This window comes from Ascaphus truei, chromosome 5, assembly GCF_040206685.1.
Source record: "Ascaphus truei isolate aAscTru1 chromosome 5, aAscTru1.hap1, whole genome shotgun sequence".
NCBI classification, from domain to species: Eukaryota; Metazoa; Chordata; class Amphibia; order Anura; family Ascaphidae; genus Ascaphus; species Ascaphus truei.
In genome coordinates this window covers 285,324,297-285,339,847 of record NC_134487.1, presented here as the reverse complement: position 1 = coordinate 285,339,847, position 15,551 = coordinate 285,324,297, and the positions used below count along the sequence as shown (strand labels likewise).

General features: G+C 50.3%; 1 protein-coding gene across 1 annotated transcript in view; it reads left to right on the top strand.

Moving 5' to 3' along the window:
• The window catches only part of BID (BH3 interacting domain death agonist), a 29,122-nt gene that overhangs the window by 11,787 nt on the left and 1,784 nt on the right, over positions 1-15,551 (top strand). Inside the window, exons 2-4 of the mRNA XM_075602428.1 lie at positions 10,646-10,861; positions 13,799-13,938; positions 14,081-14,281. Coding sequence (XP_075458543.1) covers positions 10,657-10,861; positions 13,799-13,938; positions 14,081-14,281 — 546 coding nt within the window. The 5' untranslated portion in view covers positions 10,646-10,656. The remainder of the gene's footprint in view (positions 1-10,645; positions 10,862-13,798; positions 13,939-14,080; positions 14,282-15,551) is intronic.

Here is a 15,551-nt window from a genome sequence, read left to right as displayed (position 1 = left end):
TGCTTTGCTGTGGAGGGTTTTTGTCACTTTTTTTTACTCACCATAACTTAACTCAGTATTATGGTTGGCCCATCCTTTAGCTTCTTTGCATACCCAGTTAATCAACCCCACACTGATGAGACCCATTTAGGTCGAAACAGCTGTCTGTGGGTGGTTTTCTGGGTATGCACCTTAACCCTGGCTGTGCTCAAAGCTGTGACCATGCAGCAAGCTTAAGCCTATAGGGAACCATGTTAAAAATGGTTTTTGAAGCAAAAAGTGGCACTGTGTGCTCATTTGCATGTCATTTCCCAGAATCCCTTGCTGCAGTGAAAGTGCTGTGTGCTGAGTGATAATGGGGAAAGGCGGGGTTGCAGACCTGCCTAAGACATGCAGATGAGCATACAGTTGTATTTACATTTGTATATATATATATATATGCGCACTGGGGCTTCTTGTCTTTTGATGTATGTGTATGTATCTCTATATCTATTTCATTCGTTCCCTTATCCGACGTCGGAACATATTATCCGCCGCGGATGACCATTGGATTCGCAATCCGGCGTTTTGCTATCCGACGGCGGTTTGCAGGTCGGATTCCGTCGGATAAGCGAGAGTCGCCTGTACATATACACACACCGTGTGAAGGGATTGGGGCACACACGTAACTAGTATAAATCACACTGCTGGAGAGGGTGCTGCTATCAGAGTAACAATAAGGTACTGTACAAAAATAACAATGGGATAGGCTCAACATAAATATGCAATTTTTCTTTTTATTATATTGGCCCAAATTAAATACTTTATTTTTTATTTTTTGGCATCTTCGTGTGTGTGTGTGTGTGTGTCACTCTTGTGCTGAACTCATTCGCCGAGTAGAATGCTGGTCCATTCAATCCCCCTTTGCAGCTTTGTCGGTGCATGCGCTGCTCTGCGCTGACTCGCACGCAAACGGAGAACCTCACAGACCCCCAAAAACAGACACCAAGAAAAGGAGGAGAGAGCGGAGGGGGGGGGGAGGAGAGGGCAGGGGGGATTGGGGGAGTTGAGAGTGGTGGGGGAGAAGAGCGGGGGGGCGTGGGAGGAAGGAGAAAGCGGGGGAGATGGGAGGAAGGAGAGAGCGGGGGGGATGGGAGGAAGGAGAGAGCGGGGGGATGGGAGGAAGGAGAGAGCGGGGGGTATGGGAGGAAGGAGAGAGCGGGGGGGGATGGGAGGAAGGAGAGAGCGGGGGGATGGGGGGGAAGGAGAGAGCGGGGGGAATGGGGGAAAGGAGAGAGCGGGGGGAATGGGGGGATGGGGGAAAGGAGAGAGCGGGGGGAATGGAGGGATGGGGGAAAGGAGAGAGCGGGGGGGGTGGGGGAAAGGAGAGCGGGGGGGATGGGGGGGATGGGGGAAAGGAGAAAGCGGGGGGATGGGGGAAAGGAGAGAGCAGGGGAAAGGAGAAAGCGGGGGGATGGGGGAAAAGAGAAAGCGGGGGGATGGGGGAAAGGAGAGAGCGGGGGGGATGGGGGAAAGGAGAGAGCGGGGGGGATGGGGGAAAGGAGAGAGCGGGGGGGATGGGGGAAAGGAGAGAGCGGGGGGGATGGGGGAAAGGAGAGAGCGGGGGGGATGGGGGAAAGGAGAGAGCGGGGGGATGGGGGAAAGGAGAGAGCGGGGGGGATGGGGGAAAGGAGAGAGCGGGGGGGATGGGGGAAAGGAGAGAGCGGGGGGATGGGGGAAAGGAGAGAGCGGGGGGGATGGGGGAAAGGAGAGAGCGGGGGGGATGGGGGAAAGGAGAGAGCGGGGGGGATGGGGGAAAGGAGAGAGCGGGGGGGATGGGGGAAAGGAGAGAGCGGGGGGGATGGGGGAAAGGAGAGAGCGGGGGGATGGGGGAAAGGAGAGAGCAGGGGGGTGGGGGAAAGGAGAGCGGGGGGATGGGGGAAAGGAGAGAGCGGGGAGGATGGGGGAAAGGAGAGAGCGGGTAGGATAGGGGAAAGGAGAGAGCGGGGGGATGGGGGAAAGGAGAGAGCGGGGGGATGGGGGAAAGGAGAGAGCGGGGAGGATGGGGGAAAGGAGAGAGCGGGGGGGATGGGGGGAAGGAGAGAGCGGGGGGAGGATGGGGGAAAGGAGAGAGCGGGGGGAGGGTGGGGGAAAGGAGAGAGCGGGGGGAGGGTGGGGGAAAGGAGAGAGCGGGGGGAGGGTGGGGGAAAGGAGAGAGCGGGTGGATGGGGGAAAGGAGAGAGCGGGGAGGATGGGGGAAAGGAGAGAGCGGGGGGATGAGGTGCTGACACTGTTGTATATCGTTGGGATTATATTCTGGGAATTTGAGGGAGCGTTGCGTTGTAATATTTTGACACCCTGTTCTCTCCCAGCTTTGCTCTACGATTACCCCAAATTCCTTACATGGAAAGGAGAAAGCCCCAGGTCACTGGCGGTTAGAACACATTATGATAAATAATAATGCAGTGTTATTGTTATGGCGAGCTCTGGGCTTTTTCAGTTTTCCAGCTGTACTTATAATGACTGAACTTGTATAACTGAAACCGATTAGTCAGCGATAAGTCATTACTCAGCAGTTCGAGGTCTGACGTTAAAATACAGTCAGCGGGATAACCTCTACCAGGAAAAACTTTACTTTAAATGTCTTCACCAGGGGTGGCCACCAACAGGCCAGGTATTGGGGAAATCCCTGCTTCAGCGCAGGTGGCTCAGTCGATGACGGACCCATCTGTGCTGAAACAAGGGTAACCCTAATACCTGGCCTGTTGGTGGCCCTTGAGGACTGGAGTTGGCCACTCCGGGCCTAAAGCCGGGATGCGCAAACTTTGTTGTCTGTGCCCCCCCGCCTGCTCACCTCCCCGCCCCCCCGTTCGCCGGCGTTTTCTGGCGTCACGATGTCATGTGACGTCCGCGACATTATGTGACACCACTGTGTCATTTGACGCTGCATTAGTATGGCGAAACTTCGCCAGAAGCCCCCGGAGACGAGGTAAGAGACATACAGAGGCCTCGTGCGCTCCCCTGGCATTTAATTTAAATGTTGTGGGGGAAGAGCGCGGGGCCTCTGCAAGCGCCGCGCCCACCCCACAAAATGTCGTGCCCCCCCCAGGTTTGCGCAGCCCTGGTCTATAGGGTACTAACGCACATTGTGAAAGGGTTAAAACTGCATATAAATATATATTAATACAGCCTTGCACCCCAAGCAAAACGCGGGGTTTTTTTTTTTTTGCAGATTTTAAAAAATAAATAAATAAAAAATACTTAAATATGGAGAAATATTTCTTTTCTTTGTTGGCGGCTACGGTCTTGGAAGTTTGTTTTTTTGTGCAACTTGGTATCTCAGAGTCGGAAAATAGCAAATAGGCCCCTGATTCATTCTGCCAATTACTCCCGGTGACTCGTTATTCATTGGAACACTGCCTTTGAAGTGTTGGCTCCTTCAGGCACCAAAATTAGATTGTAAGCTCTTGTGCAGAAGAGACCGCAAAACTGCCTGCCCAGCTCTGCGCGGTATCTGCATAAGGAAACCTGATTTGGAGCATATTGAATAAGATGCAGGAACGGGATCTAAAAGACATTTCCGTGTGCGTGTCATGTTCACGTGTGTTAAAGAGACAGGACAATTATCACAACTAAATTATACGTTTATCGTTTTTTTTTTTTTTTTGTAAATCGCCAACATATTCCACAGCGCGGTACAGAGAGAGATGTATATTACATACACAAACAGAGGGTGTAATGAGGTTCCCTGATGGGGTTTGGGTCGGGGCCGTGGTGCTGAGGCTGGAATCCACGAAACGGCATCCGAAATGAATGGGCAGAAATACAGTAAATGACCATATAATCGGACAGACCAGAGAGACAGAGAACAGAGTTATATATTAACCATATAATCGGACAGAGAGAATTTACTGCTGTAAAATCTACGGCCCGGCGGGGTGTTACTGGCCTCTGGCAGCTACAGGGTTAACCCACGGAGGAGAGACCCTCATTTGGTGCTGTAAATATGGAAACCGCAAATCAAAACCGCCCCTCTGAACTTTCAGTATTGTCAGCGGGTATGTCCCCCTCGCAGACGGAAAGTCTGAGTCATGAAGTGAAAGCACTCAGCCATGTCACGCCTTCTCTAGCCAGCAGCCAGAAGTGGCTTAGAAAAAGCAGCGTTACTGTGTCAGGTTCTTAGGGGCCTATGCAGAGAGCAGCGCTTTTTATAATTGGATAGGGGAATAAAAAGTAGGTTTAATGGAGAGTTTTATTCTCCATATGCAGAAATGGGCGAAATGCGCTATTTTTAGCATTACTGCATGTGGAGAATTGTAAATGAGGAGATTCGCGCAGCTGAAAGGAAGGAAAAAAAATCGCGCATTGTTTTTTTCCCTATAGCCGGCGAGCTCTTGTTTCTTGCCAACTTTAGTTGGCGGAGAAAATTGAAGAAAATCGCGCCAAAAACAGCCGCTAGATGGCGAGCGCGCCTTTCTGAATTCGGATACTTTTCAGACTGGCGAGATGTAGTTTCTCGCCAGCCGCGCGGCGAGATTTTCAAATAGAAAAAAAAAATGGCGCGTTTTTCCTACCTCTCCATTTTCAGCAGTTTTTTGCGCGGATTTTCTCCGGAAAATGACGAGATTTTAAATAGCGCTGCTCTCTGCATGAGGCCCTAAATCTGTTAGATAACGGGAAATCGGCTAATCCCCCCCCCCCCCCCCGTGTTTTTTTTTTCCGGTTTATTTAATATTTATTAAACAGATCGTTTTGAGAAACAACGTGAAATGGTACGTTTGTGAATCAGAAAGGTACTCGGTACTCCGCGTTTTTGTTACTCGGTACTCCCTGGTACGTTCCCGCCTCCATTACCGCCTCTAGCGTTTTGGTAATGGTCAGAATGTGAGGCGTTTTTATCAGCGCTGCAAATTCAGGCCGAGACGCACAATACCCGACGCTCGCTGCTTACTGTACGTTATTCTCTGGTTATATCCTCGTATCTATGGGAAGAAAGAGGGCACAAAGAGTGTGGAGTTTAAAAAACATTTTTAATTTAAAAAAAAAAATCGCAGTGACGGCCATATTTAATTAGCCCCAGAAGAAACTGTTGAATTTTTTCATGTTGAGAAGCGTGGGGGGGGTTAAAGAACGAACAGGACTGGTAAATTGAGGTTTATGGATTTTACCGGCGTTCCATGTGTGAGCGCTTTCACTGAGTCAGCGCCTCTGCATGTCAGGGATCCGTGTCACCGGACGCTTTATATGCCGCCAGGAAGCGCTGGGGGTCGTCAGACTGATGTGGAAATAGCAGCACCGGGACGCGCGAGACAGGAGACACTTTGAATGAATGAGCCCTCTGATTGGCTGGAAGCTCGTTAATTTGCCTAGCACCTGTCCCGTTGGAGAAACCAGTTACAGCTGTTCTTGTTCCCACCCCCTTAACCCCCCGCCCCCCTCTGCACAATCCCTCCGTGCTGTAGAAGTGACAGCGCGCCGCTCTGTTGCGTCAAAACCAGGAGTGGGCAACTCCAGTCCTCAAGGACCACCAACGGGTCTGGTTTTCAGGATATCCCATGCTGCAGCAGGGCGTAGCAGGCCCCTCTGTAGAGATGTGTGAACTGTTTGCGTGCTTAGTAGAACCGCCATTTCAATTCAATACAAACGCCTGCGGCGGATTCAATCAGCGCAGAGAAGTCTGTGGCCGTTTTTTGTTTTAAGTCGTGCGGCTTCTGTGTTACAAACCCTGCTCAGGTCTGCAACCCGGTCCTTCCCCATTATCTCTTAACATGCAATGCTTCCACTGCAGCCAGGGATTCTGGGTAATGACATGCAAATAAGTCCGGGCCCGCTGTGGGGTAGGGGAGAGAGGCCGGGCCTGCTGCAGGGTAGGGGAGAGAGGCCCGCTGTGGGGTAGGGGAGAGAGGCGGGCCCGCTGCGGGGGTAGGGGATAGAGGCCCGCTGTGGGGAAGGGGAGAGAGGCCGGGCTCGCTGTGGGGTAGGGGAGAGAGGACGGGCCCGCTGCGGGGTAGGGGGAGAGAGGCCGGGCCTGCTGCAGGGTAGGGGAGAGAGGCCCGCTGTGGGGTAGGGGAGAGAGGCCGGGCCCGCTGTGGGGAAGGGGAGAGAGGCCGGGCCCGCTGTGGGGAAGGGGAGAGAGGCCGGGCCCGCTGCGGGGTAGGGGAGAGAGGCCCGCTGCGGGGTAGGGTAGAGAGGCCCGCTGCGGGGTAGGGGAGAGAGGCCGGCCCTGCTGCGGGGTAGGGGAGAGAGGCCCGCTGCGGGGTAGGGGAGAGAGGCCCGCTGCGGGGTAGGGGAGAGAGGCCGTGCCTGCTGCGGGGTAGGGGAGAGAGGCCCGCTGTGGGGTAGGGGGGAGAGAGGCCCGCTGTGGGGTAGGGGAGAGAGGCCGGGCCCGCTGTGGGGAAGGGGAGAGAGGCCGGGCCCGCTGCGGGGTAGGGGAGAGAGGCCGGGCCTGCTGTGGGGTAGGGGAGAGAGGCCCGCTGTGGGGTAGGGGAGAGAGGCCCGCTGTGGGGTAGGGGGGAGAGAGGCCCGCTGTGGGGTAAGGGAGAGAGGCCCGCTGTGGGGTAGGGGAGAGAGGCCCGCTGTGGGGTAGGGGAGAGAGGCCGGGCCCGCTGTGGGGTAGGGGAGAGAGGCCGGGCCCGCTGTGGGGTAGGGGAGAGAGGCCGGGCCCGCTGTGGGGTAGGGGAGAGAGGCCGGGCCCGCTGTGGGGAAGGGGGAGAGAGGCCGGGCCCGCTGTGGGGTAAGGGGAGAGAGGCCGGGCCCGCTGTGGGGTAGGGGAGAGAGGCCGGGCCCGCTGCGGGGAAGGGGAGAGAGGCCGGGCCCGCTGCGGGGGAAGGGGAGAGAGGCCGGGGCCCGCTGCGGGGAAGGGGAGAGAGGCCGGGCCTTCTGCGGGGTAGGGGAGAGAGGCCCGCTGCGGGGTAGGGGAGAGAGGCCCGCTGCGGGGTAGGGGAGAGAGGCCGGGCTCGCTGCGGGGTAGGGGAGAGAGGCCGGGCCCGCTGCGGGGTAGGGGAGAGAGGCCGGGCCCGCTGCGGGGTAGGGGAGAGAGGCCGGGCCCGCTGCGGGGTAGGGGAGAGAGGCCGGGCCCGCTGCGGGGTAGGGGAGAGAGGCCGGGCCCGCTGCGGGGTAGGGGAGAGAGGCCGGGCCCGCTGCGGGGTAGGGGAGAGAGGCCGGGCCCGCTGCGGGGTAGGGGAGAGAGGCCGGGCTCGCTGCGGGGTAGGGGAGAGAGGCTCGCTGTGGGGTAGGGGAGAGAGGCCGGGCTCGCTGTGGGGTAGGGGAGAGAGGCCGGGCTCGCTGTGGGGAAGAAGATCACTTATCATGGCTCTCCCTGCTGACGGCGGCCCTGGCGGACACCCACAAAAGGCTTGGTGGGCGCCACGTCTGGGACCCCTGGCATAGAGCAAATAAAAATATCACGTGAGTTTTTAAACGCAAAACAGTGATTTTTTTTTTTTGTACAATTTGGGCCATTTTGGTAAAACTTTTGGCCCCAACGGTTTTTTTGCTGATTTTTGTGAACTTTTCAAAAATGTTATGGGAACCGCGGCGACCCTGCGCTCGTTCTCACGTTTCTGTAAATTGTCCCAGATTCGTAAAACAGGACAGGATCGCTCTTCTATCTGTGAGGATTGGAAGGTTGTCAGGGCAACCAACTAGAACTGTGTGAAGGGCAAATGTAGCAATGTTTCTTTTTTACACATGCAGCTAGCTCAGTGATTCCCAACCAGGGCTCCTTGAAGCAGTCTCAGGGGTTCCTCCTACGGACCATAGAACCCCCCCCGGGGGGTGTTTTTTTTGGTATGTATTTTTTAGGGTGGATTGAGTGAGAGTGGGGTAATAGACGGAAGGTAAGGGCGAGTGAGAGAAGAGAGGGCGGCGGGAGGGAGTGAGGAAAAGACATACTTGAAAACGAGAGGTAACTCTCAATGTATTACTTCCTGGTAAAATATTTTATAAATAAATAAATAAATAAATAAAGAGGGAGTAAGAGTGGAAGAGAGCAAGGGATAAATACATGCGAGGCGGGAGGGGGGGAGAGAAATACAGGGGTAGATTGTGGGAAATAGAGGGGGCTCGTGAGGTGTGAAATTTTGTGTCTGACCCCTGTCGAACCTAATATGTGTCAGCCAGATAGGGGTTCCCCGAGATTTGTCAAAATACTTCAAGGGTTCCTCCAAACAAACAAGGTTGGGAATCACTGAGCTAGCTGCTGGCACGGGGAGAATTACAGGCAGCTGAACAAGGGAGACAGGAATAGTCAAAACTGCAAAGGGAGACAGAAAATGTGTAATCCTGTTCCAGGACAGGAACCGCTGTATACGTTTGTCCGTAAATCACATGTTTTTGGGGAAACTTGCAATATTAAAAAAAACAAAACAGGTTTTTCATCAATATTTCTCTAAACAGACAAGCGCTGGAGAATTTCACATTGATGTGATCAAGAGGGGAAAAAAATATCAAGTTTTATAAAAGCCATTTGAATAAAAGTGTCCACATCCGTGTGATTGCAGCGTTCGTGTTGCAGTCCCACTGACGTAGAGCAGAGAAAAGGTGCATTTGTCTGGTGTAAATGACCCAAACATTCACCCCCCCCCCCCCCCCCCCCGACCACATACACTTATTTGTGACATTGTTCAGAATGATTTTCTTGTTTTTGAGAAATATTGATTACAAAATAAATTTAAAAAGGCTTTTTTTTTTTTTTAATGGATATTCAGAAACGAGGCTGCCAGTGAGAAATGTCACGTTTTCGCTCCTTGTCCACAGGCTAAGATTTGAAAATGGAATGAATAAATACTTAGTATCTGTATTTAAGTAAATATAAAGACATCCTTCACCCTCTGCTGGTTTTTGTCCCTGAACTAGGGTTGCCGGGCAGCTTCTCCAAAAATACTGGACACAATGGTGAAAGGTGCGACGCCCTCCGGAGACACACACCTCCGCTCCATGCTGTTTCCTCTCCTTGGCCCCAACCCTCAGGCTCCTGACACCTCCTCTTGATTGGCTGCTACTGGGTAATGCAGTCATTCAGGATGGAGGAAGCAGCCCAGCCCCCTAGCCACAGCCCTGCTCGGGGAAATCCCTCTGCCCCCTAAGCCAGTCAGGTCACTATGTCCAGAAAGAGAATACCGGACACATACATGTCCAGTATTACCTCTCACTTTTTACTGGACAGTGTCCAAATACTGGACACCTGGCGACCCTACGTGAGAACGGACTGACCCTAAATATGTAAACGTTTTCTCATTTTTCCCATTTCCTTTTGGATTGAATTGCCGTTTTTAATAACAAAGTAGAAGTCCCTTTTCGGGGGAAGTGTGGGGATTTTTAATGACGTTCTATTATTTCTAAAAGTGATTAGTCTACAGTTTGGTTATTTCCCAACTTCAAGACTTTCCTCTAGTATCGAAATGACTCATAATAAAGAGGGGTGTTTACTGGAGACCAATTTCCTGCTGTCTGAAAAAAAAATATATATATACAGTGGTTTGCAGAAGTATTCATGTGTTGTTGAAATACAAATAATGTGTACGTGTTTTTTTCTTTCTTACAAAAGACATCATTATATGACATCAGTGATTGTAGTTTAACAATCCAATTCAAGCAATATCTCCTACATGTATATTTAAAAAATATATAAATCAGTTCTGTACTATGAGAAAAGACTTGTAGCATTCAAAAAAACAATGTTAAAGACATTTTTAATGTATTCTAATGTAACAAGCATTTTTGTTCCTATAGCAACCATATACAAAGTCGCATCCCCTTCTGAAATAGCATCACTTTTGTGAGCCCTGCCCTCTCTAGCAGTGAACCAATTGAATCTAGTGCCTGCCTGGTCACATGACCTTCCTCGCAGAACTTTGGCTGTTAGTGCGACAGAAGATTACCCAAGATGCATTTAGTGAACCCCCGAGCCGAATCTTCAGCGATCGATTACAGGAGAACGGATCGATCAGCAACTTAGCTAATTACTTGTCATTGTGCACATTGTATTGATGCACAAAAGAATGAAAAAAAAACATTGCATTTAATTCTCTCGGTCACTTGTGCTTATTCTACGTGTAGCATCGTTAGAGGTTTCCTTAATGTGGGGTGTTTAAAACTGGAAAATGGATCCAGTTCTGATACTTTTGTCGGGGTAGGTTCTCGTAGGGTTCCCAAGCGAGTTCTCAAATAATACTGGACACAATGGTGAAAGCTACGACGCCCTCGAGAGACACACATATACACATCTCTCTCCATGCTGTTTCCTCCTCTCTTTGTCCCCAGGCTCCTGACACCTCCACCTGATTGGCTGCTGCTGGGTAATGCAGCCAATCAGGATGGAGGAAGCTGCCCAGCCCCCTAGCCACACACTGCTCTGGGAAATCCCGTGGCCTACCAAGTCGCTCAGGTCACTATGTCCAGAGAGGTAATACCGGACACCTCCATGTCTAGTATTACCTCTAATATTTTACTGGACCGTGTCCAAATACAGGACAGTCCGGTTCAATACTGGACACCTAGTAACCCTAGGGGCACGCTAGACGATCTGTGTTCACCTCTCCGGATCAAAACAATATACAACTACAAAGATACATTTATTTAACACATCATGCGATACAAACCATAAAATCCCAGCTCCGATCTATTCAGGAGATATAAGCTTTTCAAATATTTGGTGTCTGGGAGGTTAATATTCTCCTCTCCGCAGGACCCCTCAGGATGGCTGTGGACGTGGAGCTGATCCTTCTCTCCTTCCTGGAGTCTCACCGCTGCAGCGGCAATGATGATGAATTCCACCATGAGCTCGTCTTCCTGGTGGACGAGGTCCAGTCCAAGACACCTCAGTATAGGACGCTGGCAGATGATGGCGAGCTGCAGACAGATGGAAACCTCAGTGGTAAAAAGACGAGGGTGGAGACGGGCGGTAGGTCCTGGGCGGTGGGAGTGTAGGAAGCAGTAAAAGTGTCCTCAAAAAAAAAGACTGTCTTATTAAAAAGAATGACCGCTGTTCAACACAGGAGAAAATGTTGATTTTAAACACCGAGGCAGGGGGGGGCAACTCCAGTCCTCAACGGTCACCAACCGGTCAGGTTTTCAGGATATCCCTGCTTCAGCACAGGTATAAACCCAGTGATGGCCAGCTTCAGTCCTCAAGAGCTACTAACAAGGTCAGGATATCCCTGCTTCAGCACAGGTGGCTCAATCAGTGGGCCAGTCTTCACGGATTGAGCCTCTTGTGCTGAAGGAGGGATATCCTGAAAACCTGACCTGTTGGGGACTCTTGAGGACTGACGTTGCCCACCCCTGGGGCAGACACTAAGGGGTCTGTGAATCAAATTTGACAAAAATCATTGATTTCGGTAGTTTTGCCCCATAATTGCTCCATTTTTAGCAATGTATTAATTTTTTTACGGCTTTGGAACAGGCGGTTCCTCCGGACCTGACCCGCATTATTCTAATCTCCAGGGACCCCCGATCTCTGGTTCACGAGATACTGACCGGTTTAGTTACCATTGTTACTTCCTGGATATTTAAACATCAATCCAATAGGAAGCTGCAATGTTATCCCCGTGACGATATTGGCGCGCGGGACACACACGATTTGGCAGCAATTCTGATTGGAACAGGAACACTGGTAACTAAAAGAGGTAAGCCTCTCGGAAACCAGGGGAACCCCACTGCTAAATATAATTCGGTTATGCTCCGGCGATCCCCACGGTTCCAGGGCTGTAAACAAAGACTTGACATAAATCCCTTTTATGTATACTGTATTTATGTGGTGTACTAATGCATTACAGGGGATTATAATACAATAAATGCAACATACAGTGTACATTAAATCAGACACCAGGAAAGGAAATCTGCCCCGGAGAGCTTACAATCTAACTGGTATATTAGGAGAAAAAGGAAGCCCTCCTGGTGCATGAATATGATACTGATTACTAGACGCTCTAATGCTAAACCAAGTTTCCCAAAGAATAAGCAGCAGTAAAAAAAAGAAAATACAATTTATTAAAAATATTACAATTAAACGGCTCCAAATCAGGAGTTTAATTAATATCCTAACATATATAACACATGTATCCAATTGTTGGACTAATGCAGTCTGAGATGAAAAAGTCCACTATAATATTTGCAAGTGGTTCGTTCTGTGAATGTCCAAAACTTCAGTGGATATATATGTAGTTGATTTGTGGCACTATGGCCCGATATAAAACCTTTTCAGCATGTAGTCCCTGCTGGTTGGAGGAAGTTTTGTTTGAAAGATTGTGTGAAATATAATTACACCAAATTAAATGCGTGTCGTAGCCTGTAGTTTTTATAGATGTTGTATATTTGATGTATGAATGCTGTAGAGTTGCATCACTCTGGTGTATACAAATATGTTGTTGTGATATGTAATATGTAATATGTAATTATATGTAATATGTTGAATGATCTATAGCCACCCATAAGTGATAGTTTCTGATTAAAGATACTCGTGTGATCTATATGTACTGCCTGTGAGTACTTGTGCCGGTAACCTGAATATACACAGCCTTATTCACGAACTCCAGTTGTTGGATTGGAATTCGCCGTAGCCGCTTACCGCAGTGCCAGAAGAGGTAACAATCACTGCACCGGACGGACACTGATTTCAATGGGAGAGTGAAACGCAGAGATTTCTTTGAGCTTATAGCGGAGAATCCTGCATTAACGTTAATAGGGGATTTTAACTTGTTTTTTGTATCTCCGGTTCTGGGGGTCGTGGAAGGCCACTATGGCAAGGGTCCTCCGGCATGAAAACCTAGCAAATTTCAGCCTGCTCAGACCCACAGAACGGATTATTTTAATATGTGTAGATATTAAAGAATATACTGTTTTGCAAGGCTGGTATAAAAGCCTGGGAAAGTTACAGGCTCTGCTTTATGTTGATGTTCAGGAGGGAGACTCTTTGTCTGCAACAGCCCCCCTGATCAAAGACTTGACCACTCTAATTGTGTACAATAGGGCGGAGAAACGCAGAGCCTGAGTGGTCTGTAAGTGCCATAATTCACACCTACAGACAAACGGGTTTCCTGACTAGATACAAGTTGGTAGACTTTCAGGCGCCCAAGGTTAGGGTATGGGGCTGAAACTCCATATAAACGAGTGTAAGCCCTATACCCAGGGTCTTTCGTGATGTCTTCATTTGAACCTGTATTGCTGAATGAATTGCCAATCCTGTTCCTGATTGCTTCATTGTCCAACCCTTAAGTAAGTGCTATTTCTTGTCTGTTATTTGTATCATCTTGTGTGTTCTCCTTCTTTAAGGAATAAACTATATTTATTATATCTAAGTCGTGTTCAATTCAACCCAGATATTTGGTGTATATTATAACCTATCACTAGCTACCGTGACATCCGGCGCGTTTAATCCCCCTGCCCCAGATCACCGTAACCTGCCGCATTTAATCCACCTGACCCAGATCACCGTAACATGCTGCGTTTAATCCTCCTGCCCCAGATCACCGTATCCCGACGCTTTTCACCCCCCTGCCCCAGATCACGCTAATCTGATAGATTTCACCCCCCTGCCCCAGATCACCATAACCCAACGCGTTTCATCTCCCTGCCCCAGATCACCGTAAACCAACGCGTTTAATTCCCCCGTGCCAGATCACCGTAACCCGACGCGTTTAATCCCCCTGTGCCAGATCACCGTAACCCGACGTGTTACGTTAGGGGCGTTAGCGGTTAGGGTAAGGGCTAAGGTTAGGGACATACCTTACTGGCGAAATAGCCCACGGCCGAGTGTACGGCTAAGCACCGGCGGTCATTTGGTCGAGGCAAAATGGCCGCGACCAGCCTGGCTTCAGCTCCTCTCTCTTTATCTCCCCAGGGGAGGAGGTAGACGAGGCGTTGTGTTGCTCTATAGGGGCTCAGCTGGCAAGGATGGGGGACCAGCTGGAAGGGAAGATAAAGCAGGAAGTTATAGACAAGCTGATCGAGCAGATGTTGAATGAAACTCTTACTGAGGAGGTGAGTCATATTGAGACACAGAATTAAAGTGTGTGTGTGTGCGTACGTATGTGTTGCCAACATATTCTACAGTGCAGTACAATGGTCTTTGAGACAATGCAGGAGAACATTCCTTCAAACTCTAATTGTTATTTTTTCTTAGCGGTTCTTGGAGCAGGTAAACAGTCTGTTGGGGAGTCTCCCCCCCGGCATTGAGCAGGAGAGCGCCTCTGTGGTCATCGCCATGACCCTCACCACGAAGATGGCTCGTAACGTCCCAGCTCTTCTGCACCGCGTCTTCCATTGCACGGCCGCGTACATCCAGAGGAACTATCTGACCTGCTTACTGCGCCTGGCTGGACAGGTGGGTGTCTCGGGCCGCGGCTCCGGTTACTCTCCCTCTACCTTCACGACAAACACTTCTAGGGTCTTTACCTCTTCAAGCAATAGCCCCCTCTCCCCAAATACAATCCATTTCTCTTTGAATATTTTGTCTTCTCTAAGGCTGCGGCCATGTTCGGGGAGACGGGCGCGGGTGCCGCGGTTACAATGCCTTAAGGCAATGATCGCAGCCATGGACCGCGACAGCGCGCGGAATCGGTTACATTTGATTCCACGGCGGGCGACGGCCAGGTCACATGAGCGGTTCGCCCAATGAGGGTGAACCATCTCTGACGTCACGGCCACGCCTCCCCATCGCGTCTAGCCTGGCCACAAAACTCTCCCGCTACAACGCAGGGGACTTCACGCATACGGACGCGAGCGGGCCGTCACCATGGACGCAGCCCTAACATTCTTCATACATTGCATTTGCAAGAGTCCTTACCCCAAAGAGCTTACAATCTAATTTTTGGTGCCCGAGTCATCGAGAGACAAGTTGATTTTTCTGAAAGTAACACAGAGAGTTTAGACGCTGAGGTTCAAACCAGGCTCCCCCATGTGAAAGGCTGTGTTATCACCCTTTGCTATTCCGTCAGCCTGAATTAGACCTGAAGCTTGGAACACCAGATCGCTGCTAACCACCAGTTGGGTTCAGGACATATGGACCAACAGGTCCATATTACATGTTCTGGTGACAACCAATGAATGAGAAACGCTGTATCATTCTCCCTTCTCTCCCCTGAGCTCTGTGCACGCCTGTCTCCTTCATGTTCCTCTTGTCTCGACTGCGCTCACCTAAACATGCATGCCCCTCATTAATGAAGACTCCCAAGTCTCCAACTTCAGCTGATTATAGTTTTTAGGAAGCTTCCTATACAGCCTCTTACGATAACAATTGTGTGTTTATACCAGGGATGGTCGGCTTCAGTTCTCAAGACCTACCAACAAGGTCAGGTTTTTCAGGATATCCCTGCTTCAGCACAGTCAAAGACTGAGCCACTGATTGAGCCACCTGTGCTGAAGCAGGGATATCCTGAAAACCTGACCTTGTTGGTAGCTCTTGAGAACTGAGGCTGACCATCCCTGGTTTATACTCAGGCGGCAGAATGAGAAGTTACAGTTTTACACCCCCGTATATGTTTTACTATTCCGGTTTGCAATGTAAGATGCATTATATTAACCAGTTTTAAGTGCTTTTACTTACTATCATTTTCTTTGTTCTGTAAAATGTGTTTTTTTTTTTTACATTCACT